The sequence below is a fragment of the Lactuca serriola genome, chromosome 7 (genome assembly GCF_051521515.1).
Source record: "Lactuca serriola cultivar US96UC23 chromosome 7, Lser_US96UC23_V15, whole genome shotgun sequence".
In the NCBI taxonomy this organism is placed as follows: domain Eukaryota; kingdom Viridiplantae; phylum Streptophyta; class Magnoliopsida; order Asterales; family Asteraceae; genus Lactuca; species Lactuca serriola.
Window position 1 is genome coordinate 70,279,825 of NC_136414.1, and position 13,381 is coordinate 70,293,205.

Consider the following 13,381-nt stretch of genomic DNA (forward strand, 5'->3'; position numbering starts at 1 on the left):
CATGTGAGCAGTAGCATCAGAGTCAACATACCAATCCGGAGATGTATCAGAATAGGTGGCACGAAAAGCGGATGCCAAGTTTGCATCAACAGTGGGTGATCGTATGGCAAATGTATGAAGATCGGGGCATTCGTTTGCAAAATGACCATCTTTCCTGCAAAGTTGGCAGTGAGGAGACTAACGTCCATGTCCCCTACCACCATTGTAGCCACCTCTAGAGTGTCGACCACTGTTAGAGGTACCACGATGACCTCTGCCATTTGAAAACCCTCCACGGTTTTGAGTTGCAGTAAATGCAGCTTATGGAGGAGGTGATGGCGACATAGACTGAATAAATAATTCATGTCCCTCTGCTTGAGAGAGAAAATCTTGGAATGAAGGACGAGGTTTAACAGCCCTTTGGGAAATTGAAAAATGCTCAAAAGAAGGTCCAAGACCACACAAGAACCAGTGGCTTTTATCATAGTCATCTACCGGATATCCAATTGTTGATAATTTCTCACAAATAGACTTGAATTTTCGACCAAATTCAGATACAGAGGAAGTACCTTTCTTCAACTATCTTAGAGATTCACGTAGAGTTTGCATTCACTCAATAGAATCATGATGATAAGCTTTTTCAAGTGCAGTCCACACATCCATGGTTGTCGACAAACCAAGAACCTCAGCTATTGCTTCTTCAGTAAGAGAGGATTGAATGATGAGAATAGCTTTCTGATCACGTTCTTGCCATTTAACAAAATTCGGGTTTAGGATTGGTACAGGTAGTGGAACCTCACTTGTTGCAGTAGGTGTAACAGTGCGGAGGAGCAAGCGAGGTCCCATCAATGTGATCGGTTAATTTCTGGAAGGATAGTAAAGGAAGGATCTGATTTCTCCAAAGAAGATAGTTGGAGGAAGAGAGTTTAATAGTAAGAAGATGGAGAAGGGTGTTTAGGGAGAGGGGGATTGATCATCTCCAGCAGCCATGAAAACGAGAGACAAGAAGAAAAGAAGTCGGCGACAGAGGATCAAGATCTGACTGATACCATATAAGGTTTAATAACTCTCAACACAAAACGTGGAGAGGATTTGTATTCATTTATATATAAGATACAATTACAAATAGATATACATGTGAAAAGATAAATCACTAAATTGAAATATAAAATACTAAGAGATAACTCCAGCTATATCATTATTGCCAGCTATATGATCATCGCTAATATTCATGATGTAAGGTATGATCTTTTTGGCAAATTAAAACATGATATATGTATCTCTTTGAAAACCATCTTTCATTTTTCTAATATGACGAGTTTTGCCTTGAAGATATGGAGTTTTTCCGTAATTGCAGCAAATTAAATACTTAAATATGATTGTAATATGCATTCAAGTCCCTATGATATCTATTCAAGTTCAAGAAAAATTCAACCTTTTTGAAATATAATTAGAAATATGTTCTTGAATCATATTGAAAATTGCCAAATTGTTGATTATTAACAGGAACGAGAGCACCCCATTGTTCTAATTCACATTAGTTATATAATTGAAGTGTTAGAATTTAAACCAAAGATAAAGACTTTCAAATGTGCTAACTAGATGTGTTGGAAACCTTAATTCTAAACAAGTTTTATGTTGGCATTACGTTTTTATTTTTTTTAAACAATTTTTCTTTGTTTATGCAACTGGTTGTTTTTTGAGTTGATTTATTAAGGGAACCCCACAATATCTTGCCACAAAAAAGGTGGGCTCTTGATGTTTCATAATTGCCACATGGTATTTTAAATATATATGGAAAAATTGGCAGGAGTAACTTTTTAAAACTGGTCAGATTAAATTGATTGATAAAAAATATTTAATTTTAGATTATTGACAAATACAAGAAATAAGAACTTACTTTTATTTATTTGCTTACCATAGCATCCTACTTTTATTTCTTGCTTTTATATCATTATATATTAGAACTCTACCAAATTATAGCAATATCATCCAAATCCAATTACTAAGCAATTTTCATTGCTACAGAGAATTAATTTTTGTTTAATTAAACTAAATATATTGCATTAGGATTCAGTTAACTTCTGTTTTCAGGAAGATAATAAGGGCAAAAGATATGATTTTACAAAGGCAAATGAATTTTATATGAAGCAAAAAAAAAAATGAAACTTGAAAGTTCAACAGAGAAGGAAAAAATGAAACTTGGAAGGACCGTTTATATTATTCAACTTTATCTTTACAATAATATTTGTTAATATTGTAAGATTTTAATTCTCGATTTGGGAGATAAATAGAGAAAGAAAGGAAAAAAAATTATAATAAAGTCTTTGGAGTGTTCTATAATTTTTTGCACAGAGAGCATATCTTCCCAATTATAACAGGTTTGTCGCGCCGCGCCGATACGTCGGAGGGTTAGAGCGGCAAACTTGAAATATGTGATTGATATTGAAACTCAAGATCTCTATTTTATTTCTTTGGGAAATGACACATATGACCTATCAACTTTCTAGGGTTTACCATTTTAGTTACTTAACTTTTTTAATGGTTTTATGAGGGAACGAGTCATTTTTGTCGGGTCGATTACGTGCTTTTGACGAAAGTGAAAGGATCATCCGATTACCCCTTTTGCACATGGACATTTGTTAACCAATTTTTCTATATTGACTTTGAGTTTCCCTTAGCCTTGAACCCACATCTCTCTCTCTCTCTCTCTCTCTCTCTCTCTCTCTCTCTCTCTCTCAAATTCCTCCCGTCACCATCTATTTGTTTCGTTGCGTTTGTAAATATCATCTATTAGTTAACAATTCGAGTTTGTTGTTTTAGTTCTCAGTAATCGCGTTCTAGGGAAAATTTCTCTACAAATCTATTTACTGGTTCCCTCCCATCTTCTGGTCTCATTAGTACCACGACCATAAAACCCCCAAATAATGTTCATTACAGCTTCCTAGATTTCTGATGTGGGTTTCAAACTGTAATATCTGGATGTACTCCAAAGCTTGATCAAGGTGTCCAGCTTTCCCTGAAATCGTTAAAACCCCCAAATAATGTTCGGTTTTTAGGGAAATTATGTATTCTTTTACATTGATTCAAAGTGTATGAATCCTTCTGCAATGGCTTTAGCACCAGCAGAAGATTCAAGAACAACAAGGAAGGTTTCTTCGTTTGGTTGTAATCCATGGTTTCTCATATGTTCAAACATTTCCAATCCATCATCTCCTAATATGTTTGATGCATACCTGTTTTTTATCAGATGCAAAGTATCCATTGTTTTGTCAGATGTCGAACATTCAGCGTGCGTATACCATGCTTCCATACTTGCTGCACATGTATATTACGTTGTGAGTCAATTCGATTTCACCTTTGTAACTCAATCTCAAGAAGTAGTCATGGACTTTTTTAGCATCCTCAAGTCTTATGATAACTTATTACTCATTATCCAAATGGTGATGTTAACCCAATTTGGTTTCATTCTGTCTTGTGGGAGATTTTTGGTGATGTGGACCATTTTAGCCTCAAGGAAGTACATGATACATAAAAGGATGAAAAAAGATTTGGAGCTATTTGGAAATTTCTCTACAAATCAATTTACTGGATGGCATTGTTAATGAGGTCCTGAAGGTTTTTCCGAATTACGTGGTTAAGGTTTTTCCATATTTAAGACAAATCAACGATTGTGTTTTTCCGGATTTTGTACTCAAATTCCGATTAAATTTCTCCCAGAATAATGTTACCGGAATTGATTGTGTGAAACGCTAAAGGAGACAAGATGGGGAAGTTTGGCTTATTTGACTTTTAAGTTTGACTATTATGCCGGCGTGGCTTTTAAAATTAGTAAAATCAATTTTTATATGTGCCATGTGGCATATCTACCTGCTAGTTTAGGTAACAGGACTAAAAAGACAGGTTGCTCACAACTTTGTTCTCTTATAAAGCTACAAAATAGTTAAGTGACTAAGAAGGTAAACCCTAGAAGGTTGATAGGACATTTGTGTCATTTCCCTTTATTTTTAATCTCAACGGATCTATTTTATTTTAATTTTTCAATCCTGCAGCAAAGATTTGTCATCGCAATCCTTACTTATTTTTGAGTCCTCACTTGTTTCAACATATATATATATATATATATATATATATATATATATATATATATATATATATAAATTTTAAATACCTTTTTAAATGTATAAAAATATTTTTATTAATACAAATATATTTTTAAAAATATATATACTTTTATTTAGTATTTATAGATATTTGAAAGCCTACATATTCCTTTAAAAACATAATAATATATTAAAAATGTATTTATTTTTATTTAGTAGGTATAAATATATAATTATTTCATACACAAATATATTGTATATATACATAAATATAAAAATACATATTTATAAGGTTTATAATGTATAAAAGATATAATTATATGTATTTATACTTAATATTAAGTATAAATATGTACTTATTACATATTCATATCGAGTAATATGTACAAATACATATAATTATATCATTTTTACAATATAAACCTTATAAATAGATATTTTTATATTTATATATATAAAATATTTTTTTTATATGAAATACATATATATTTATACCTACTTAATATAAATAAATATATTTTTAATATATAAATATGTTTCTAATGGTGTACTTTAGCTTTTAGATATATAAAAATACTAAATAGAAGTAAATATATTTTTAAATACTAAATACAGATAAATATATTTTAAAATCTATTAAAATATTTTTTATATATTTAAAAACGTATTAAACATAATAATAATAATAATAATAATAATAATAATAATAATAATAATAACATTCAAAGTAAGAGTAATTCCAAATATTTTTGAAAAATGAAGGGTTTTATTGGCATCGGGTAACTGGTAGGTTACATGGAAAACCACTAAAATGGTATAAATGAACAAATTAAAAAAAAAAAAAACATTCGACTTTAGTTGATCTAAAACACGTTTAAGGTTAAAACCGATATTTTTGTGAAAACATATGGGCTTTTATGTCATTTGCCCTTTAAAAAAATAAAAAAAACAAAAAAAAAACACTAGTACCTTCAAATATGTAGTAAAGATATTAAAATACGAAAAATTGAAAAAAATAATTTTTTAAAAAAGAACGAAAAAAATCAAAACAAAAATCAAAAAACGTTAAATCGAGCATGTATTTGTTTAAAAAAATGATTTTTTAATGAAAAATTAAAAAAATAAGTTAGGGACCAAATGCGCAAATTACCCTAAACAATAGGACTATTCATGTAATTTAGTCTAAAAATTAAGTAAGAGAAAGGTATACGTGAAATTTATAAAATCTTAAACGTAAATCAAAATAGAAGTTGAATTACAGGAACGTTGGGCAATTATATATATATATATATATATATATATATATATATATATATATATATATATATATATATATATATATATATATATATATATAACAAAATGACTTAGTATGGTGAGTTTGGTTACCCAAGCTTATATACCCTTAATGGTATATTCACTTTTCCATATATATATATATATATATATATAATATATATATATATATATATATATATATATATATATATATATATATATATATTGAAAAGTGAATATTCCCTTGATAGTATATAAACTTAGATACGCAAACCCACCATAATACGTCGTTTTTCTTAATATATTCATTATAATATTCTTAAACTTCAATCCTTAACTTTATTTACTTTCAAGATTTTTGAAATTTCGCTATTATCATTCTCTTACATCACATCTTTTTGCTGAATACCTTATATATATATATATATATATATATATATATATATATATATATATATATATATATATATATATAATAGTTGAAAATAAAAATTATGTAAGAGGAAGATAATAATGAAATTTTAAAAATCTTGAAATTAAATCAAGTTAGAGATTGAAGTTTAAGAAAATTATAATGAATATATCAAACAAAACGATGTATTATGTTGTCTTTGAGTACCTAAGCTTATATACCCTTAAGGGTATATTCACTGTTCCCATATATATATATATATATATATATATATATATATATATATATATATATATATATATATATATATATATATATATAACTAAAGGTGGAGCGTTAGATCAAAATAAACTCCTTAAGGGCATAATCGTCATCTTACCAATCTCATTTAATGTTTATTTTTTTGTGTTATAGGAAATATTAATAAAAATATCTAAAAATTAACATAATAAATCAAATTTTCGCATTCTTTTATCAAAAATAATTTTTGATTCTTTTTTTAAAAAGGCAAATTTTTTAATTTTTTAGAAGAAATGATTTTTTTTAAATTAGAAATTTAAATAGAACAAAAAATTAAAAAAAAAAAAAACCTAGAATATTTTACAAAAACAGGAATAATTAAAAAAAAAACTGTAATTTTTTTAACCTGAAAAATTAACATTTCAAGTGCATATAAGCATGTTTTTTCAAGTGCATATATGCATATTTTTTATACTATAATGTTTATAAGTAAATAAAAAAAACTCATTTTTCTTTACTAATCTATAAATACAATTATTTAAGAATTTTATTCGATACATAATAAAATAAAAATTAAAAAATAAAAAAAATTATCATTTTCACATCTTCAATATTTTCCACGAATTGGTCCTTTTCGTGTCAAGATTTCTATATTTTTTTCAATTTATCATTTGCACATCTTCAATATTTTCCACAAATCCTTCTAAATCTACAGAAAAAATTAAATTTTTTTTTGATTAATGCAAGATCACTCACAAAAATATGTATGATTATATCATGTAAGATACGTATATGATTATATCATGTAAGATTCATATTTGATTATATAATGTGATATTCACATGTGATGATATCTTTAAAGATTTAAATGTAAAATTCACAAAAAATTTTAAAAAATAATCAACAAAGAATACTCACACAAAATGTACGTGTATATATACGTAATTCATATGTGATTCACTTGTGATTTACATGTGATTCACTTGCGAATTTATATGTGAATCACATCTGATTCATATGTGAATTACATGTAATTCATATATGAATTATCAGTGATTTACATGTGAATCACATGTGATTCACTTGTGATTTACATGTCAATCACATGTGATTCATATATGATTTACATGTGAATCACATTTTATTCATATGTGATTCACTTGTGATTTACATATAAATTACATGTGATTCATATGTGAATTACATGTGATTCATATATAAATTATCTGTGAATCACATGTAATTCATATGTGATTCACTTGTGATTTACATGTGAATCACATGTTATTCCTATGTGAATTACTTGTAATTTACATATAAATTACATGTGATTCTTATATGAATTACATGTGATTCATATATGAATTACATGTGATTCATATATGAATTACCTGTGATTTACATGTGAATCACATGTAATTCATATGTGACTCGCTTGTACTGTGATTTACATGTGAATCACATGTAATTCATATGTGACTCGCTTGTACTTTATGTAACCAAATAGACAACTATTTATCCCAAGTTGTTTCTAAGCTCCTAGAGTACGACAAACAAATATAACAAAAAAAGTGTGATTAAAAAAAAAACATATATTGTATACGGAAAACGGTTAGAAGGGACATCTTTTTTAATGCAAAATGTCCATTAAGCATCTCTTTTTAATAACAAAATATCTATTAAGTATGCAATGTAACCACCTGCCATCATTAGATTTTCAAATTAGTTAAGTTCCAAATGTTTATTTATAGAGATAATAAAAAATAAAAAAATAAAAAAATAAAAAAAAACCCTTAGGTAATTGATCAATTTATATAAAAAAACTTACTGTTTATCCCATGGAGACTATTGATCGATTTATTAAAAAAAAAAGATGTGTGCATCTAATAAGTTAATAACCTTATAATCTTTATATATATATATATATATATATATATATATATATATATATATATATATATATATATATTTGTTTAAAATAAAGTTTAAAAATTGTATGAAGATATGGAAGGGGAAGAAAACTGACTTACCAATAACTAACAACTCCTGAAATGCACAAGATAAGTCGATAAGAATTGCATGACTGAAAATCACAACATTTCACATTGTCAAAGTGAAACCAAGAGTTTATAATTTATTTATAGAATAAATAATTTAAATAGAATAAGGACTTTGAAATCATAAACAAAAAAACCTTTCAAACAGCTTAAAACATTCATTAACTATTACCGGCACTTGAGACATAGGATTTATAGCAGCATAAAAGAAGAGCAATATATTTGCAGTCTTTTACTAATAATATCAAATATGTAACCTTATACTTTGTCAGTGCTCTCCGATTTTTCCCATACTCATGTTTTACTGCTTTTGCTATTTGTGTACACAATTTTATGAAATAAAAACCATGATAAATATAATCAAATTTTACAGCTTCATACACAATTAACAGATGAATAAACTCACGTATGCAGTATCAAATACTTCAATTCATCCTACACAAAAGATTAAAGCTCCTCAAAACCAGAAACAACTAGCTAAAATCAAAAGAAAAATGAAACTTACAAACATTGTAGGCATGGAAATGAGCAACTGAGTTTCGTTTGAGTTGGAATCAATATTCGTTCTCTTCTGATTAACGGAAGTTCATTGCAGAATGGAGCTCAAGTTGCTATGAAATTGTTTATGTTAAGACCTTTTCACTTCTAAATTTCTGAATTTATTTCTATGTAACTTGAAAAAAGAGAAACATAACAAGTCGTGATTGAAAAACTAAATACAAGCTTCAATAAACTAGCTCAAAAATCAAAACTTACATTGATTTTCGACAATTTATCTCCTCTCATAAGTGATTCCCTCAGATGCCTCTTTTGCCAATTTGGAATTCATTTATGTAATCGTCAATTCTGATTCACCATATATGTAATCGTCGGCCAATCTCCGTCGTTATTAGGCATCCGACTCACCGGAAACATGTATTTGGTCAAATCAGATGTCGACGATCTGGAGACCATGGAATACGGATGGTCGGAGGCGATGACAACGGACAGAGAGAGAAAAAAAAAACGATAGACGAGACGAAGGAAGAGAATATAGGTATAGGGTTTGATCACGTATTCAATTTGATCAGAGAATGACTAAATTATGTTATCCTAAAATGCCCTTGATTCACATTAATATCATACCCCCGCCTATTATTTTTTTTCTGAATATTTACAAAAATGCCACAGAAGATCTTAAATATTTACAAAAATGCCACAGAGGATCTTAGCCTTTCATTATTTTGATCTAATGAACCTTGCTTAATTCTCGGGTTCTCATGAATATATAGGTTCTCAAATGATCCTCCCTATATAGGGTTAGGTTCATGTGAGACCATTATATTTTGTGAGACAGGAAGACCAAATCTTGACCACTCATCTTGAATAATCAAAGGCTAATATTAAATCAGATTAAACCATAAGGAGTATAAAGCAGGCGGTGGCATTTTTGTAAATAAATGGAACTTTGGGATTAGAATAAGACACAGAGGGGCAGGAATGGAATTTTACGTTCTTTTCCATTCAACTCACAAAAAACACTCGGTGTTCTTCCTGAAACCCTAGATGCGAACACTAAAACCATTTGATCCAAATCTCGATCATCGACATCTTCTGCTTCGTTCACAAATTGTTTCAGATTACTCATAAATCTAAGTTGATCTTCTAATTCGAGCTCATTATTCTCATTCTACTTGAAATTCATCTTCCTCCTCAAGGCATCCCTCCCGATTTCGTTTTGTTCGACAAATCTTCCATAATACATTGTGGTTTCGTCAATCTGAAGCGATTTCCGATCCAAATGTTGTTTAAGATTACATTTTGTTTCCCAAATCTCTCGATAAAAACCCAATCTCTAGAAAAATCCTAAGCTCGTATATACCTAAGCTCGATCGAGAATACATTTGTTTCCGATAAAAATCATTTCCCAAATATCTTGAGAAAAGCCCTATGAAACTGATTTAAAAATCTTCATCTGATTCAAAAAAATCAAATTTATCCCTTTTGGGTTAGATTTTAGATTTTGATTTTGATTATGAAGCTAGCGATTCTGATTAGGATCATCAAAAATGGATCGTTCAACATAATCTGGTAATACACAACTAATATGTCTTTTAGTTTGTTTTTTTATACGATTTTGTTTTCTATGAATCCATGGATTAAGTTTGAATCACTTGTAAAAACATAGTATTTGTATTAAAGTTTGATTTTTGTTGTTGAAATAATACTAGTGTTATTATATTTGTTCTAATTCACGAAATTGTTTACTGTAGCAATGGAATTGATTACTGCAACAAAGGTTGGTGAAATATTCACTTAGGAACATAGGTTTTATGGATAACTAAAATCTTGAAATATTGTGTTGCATGTATTTTGCAAAGCTTTATACACATACTATACATAATCTCAAGATGGAAATATCTGAAGAAACAAAGGAATGGAGAAATTCCATTATAACAACTTTGATCATCATCATTTTATGCATTCCTCATGTCATTCTCATACTGAATGTGAGTACCTAGTTAACATTGGATAAATCACAGGTGGACTATCAACTAATATTTTTACTGATAATAACAATATGTAATTGAACACATGTGATCATTTTACAAAGATTAAAGTTACATATTGGTTATATTGGTTAATAAATGAAAGTTTGTTACCATAATGGCTAAATAGTAAAGTACAATGTTTATATTAGTAACAAGAGTAAAATATGTTACTATTTTATGTAATTTTAAGTATTATGATATAACAATCTTATGGTTTCATAATTGATATGCTAGGTATTCTGATAAGATAAACCATATGTACTTCATAACTTGATTTTTTGTTGATTTTATTTAGATGATATAGGATTTTTTACACATTGAAGTCTAATTGTTTATCATTTTTTATAGTATATAATAAAAGTTTATAGTTTATAATGCCAATCTTATGGAATGTTTGTGTTAACATTAATGTAACACATGTGATCATTTTATAGAGGTTCTATATATTTATTATATTGGTTAATCAATAAAAGTACGTTGTTATAATGGGTAAAAAAATAAAGTACAATGTTTATATTAATAGCAAGAGTAAATCATGTTGATGTTTTCTATAATTCTAGGCATTATGATATGACATGCTTATTTTTCATAGATTATATTCTAGGAAATTCTCGGTATTATGATTTTACATGTTTTGGAATGTTGCAACAGTTTGAACTTTATTATAAATTTTGTATAATATATAATAAAAATGATTCGTTAAAAAAACAAATATAGTTATAAAACATTGTTAATATTAGTATCAAAGTTAAAGTATGTTGATATTTTATATAACTCTATGTATTCTAATATTACATGCATATGGTTCATTCTTGATAATCTATGTATTCTGATAAGATAAATTGTATTTTGATATGACATGCTTATGGTTCATAGATGATATTCTAGGAAATTATAGGTATTCTAGTTTTACATGTTTTAGAATGTTGCAACAGTTTGAACTTTATCAAAAAATTTCATATACTATATAATAAAATTAATTAGTTAGAAAAACAGAATATAGTTATACTATATTGTCTATGTTCGTATCAAAGCTAAAGTATGTTACTATTTTTCGTAATTCTATGTATTATAATGTGACATGCTTATGGTTCATTCTTGATATTCTATGTATTTTGATATGATAAATTATACGTTACTTCATAAATGATTATTTTTTCTGCGTATTCTAATTTCATTTGATATTCTAAGTTATATTTACTTTTTAGGAATATCAAAAACGTTAGAAAATGTGTTCAAAATAATTTTAGTTAGAAAAGAGAATATGGAAGAAACTATTTCTAATTATGTATCTATGTTTCCAAATGAAAATAGAACAAAAGTATGACAAAGAAGTTAAATGACTTATTTTCAGGTACTATGTTTTCAAGTACCAATAAGCCAGAAAATGAAAAAGAGCGAGTTGGAGTTAAAGAAACTCAAAAACAAGGAACATGGAAATGACTGAAAGCTGAAGATGGCGACCAAGTGAATAATTTTGATTTTGTTGATGTAGGTTGATGAAATAAAGAATTGAAGCAAGAGATGCACTGGAAACGAGTGAAAAATAGAATTGTTGCAAATTTGGAAGTTTGAAAATATGGTTATGTAACATGAAAACATTTTCTGTTGTTATGTTTTTTTTTGAATAAATTAGATATTAATGATTGCTTAATGTTTTGTAAATCAGTTGGTATGGTTGATTATATGATGACTGTTTAATTCTATGTTTGGTAATATGATAACTGCTAAATGGAATGGTTGGAAATATGATTAGTCCTAATGTACATGTATATTGTTCTAAAATAAATAATATATATGTTGTGTGTGTGTGTGTGTGTATATATATATATATATATATATATATATATATATATATATATATATATATATATATAGATTGTTCCTACATAATACTATTATAGACTAACTGCTAACATGTATAAAATTTGAATATTCTGAAAGAATAAAATATGTTGTATGTTCATATAGAATATTTTTACAAAATAATGTTATAGTTTGAGTGGTAACATGTATAGAACTATAATATTAAAATTAGAATATTCTAATTTGTAAATATTGATTTGTTTTAAGTTGATTATTATGAATATTTTGGTTTTCTTTAATTACTTGATATTATACTTATTATGATTTATTTTTAATTTAATTATTCTGATTATTATGATATCATTTAATAAGTTATATTCATATAGAATAATGTTATAGGTTGGATATTAACATGTATAGAAGTAGAATATTCTAAAAGAACAATATACATGTTGAATGTACATATAGAATATTCTTGTAGAATAATGTTATAGGTTGAGTACTAACATGAATAGAAGTATAATATTATAATTAGAATACTCTGATTTGCAAAACGTGATTTATTTTAAGTTGATTATTCTGAGTATTATGATTTCGATTAAATTTATATGTACTGTTAATAAGACGTAATTAATGCGTATATATAGAATATTCTAATAGAACAATTTTGTATTTTGTCTGTTCATGTAGAATAATATGCATAATGTTCTAGGATAATTTAAGTTATATGTAAAATATTCTAATATTATGAAATTATATGGAATATTCTTATATTCAAGTGTGATATTCTAAATTGTGTTATTACATTTAAAATGAAATTATATTACATAAGATTCTAATATTATATTCAATATTCTGAATAAACATAACATTCTAACAGAATAATTTAATTAGGTTGTCTATATTTAAGTTACAACTTAATATTCTTATAGAATAATGTTATAGGCTGTTTGTATATGTAGAACATTCTAAATA

At 27.0% G+C, this 13,381-nt stretch overlaps 1 protein-coding gene across 7 annotated transcripts; it reads right to left on the reverse strand.

The window, feature by feature from the left end:
* Positions 1 to 2,869: 2,869 nt before the first annotated feature.
* Positions 2,870 to 9,123, reverse strand: LOC145064818 (pentatricopeptide repeat-containing protein At2g15690, mitochondrial-like). Of its 7 annotated transcripts, none has more exons than XR_013688102.1 (5): positions 8,826 to 9,123; positions 8,575 to 8,742; positions 8,043 to 8,095; positions 3,216 to 3,297; positions 2,870 to 2,998 (listed from the first exon to the last, which is right to left on the reverse strand). XR_013688102.1 is itself a non-coding variant. In XM_079012186.1 (5 exons), exons 2-5 carry the CDS (start codon positions 8,587 to 8,589, stop codon positions 3,056 to 3,058), a joined length of 339 nt encoding a protein of 112 aa, XP_078868312.1. In that variant the 5' UTR covers positions 8,590 to 8,680; positions 8,826 to 9,123; the 3' UTR covers positions 2,905 to 3,055. The 7 variants fall into 7 exon arrangements, 3 of the variants coding, with proteins under 3 accessions (XP_078868312.1, XP_078868311.1, XP_078868310.1); XM_079012186.1 differs by adding an exon at positions 8,476 to 8,504 and having other exon boundaries at positions 2,905 to 3,297; positions 8,575 to 8,680; XM_079012185.1 differs by adding an exon at positions 8,476 to 8,504 and having other exon boundaries at positions 2,905 to 3,297; positions 8,575 to 8,734.
* Between the last annotated feature and the right edge of the window lie 4,258 nt (positions 9,124 to 13,381).

What these genes read in the sequence shown, in the direction of transcription:
- LOC145064818 (XM_079012186.1), bottom strand. An exon ending in AAGTATTTGATACTGCATAC is followed by an intron (nt 8,096 to 8,475) that starts GTGAGTTTATTC and finishes TGTGATTTTCAG; the next exon opens with TCATGCAATTCTTATCGACT. An exon ending in TCAGGAGTTGTTAGTTATTG is followed by an intron (nt 3,298 to 8,042) that starts GTAAGTCAGTTT and finishes ATACATGTGCAG; the next exon opens with CAAGTATGGAAGCATGGTAT.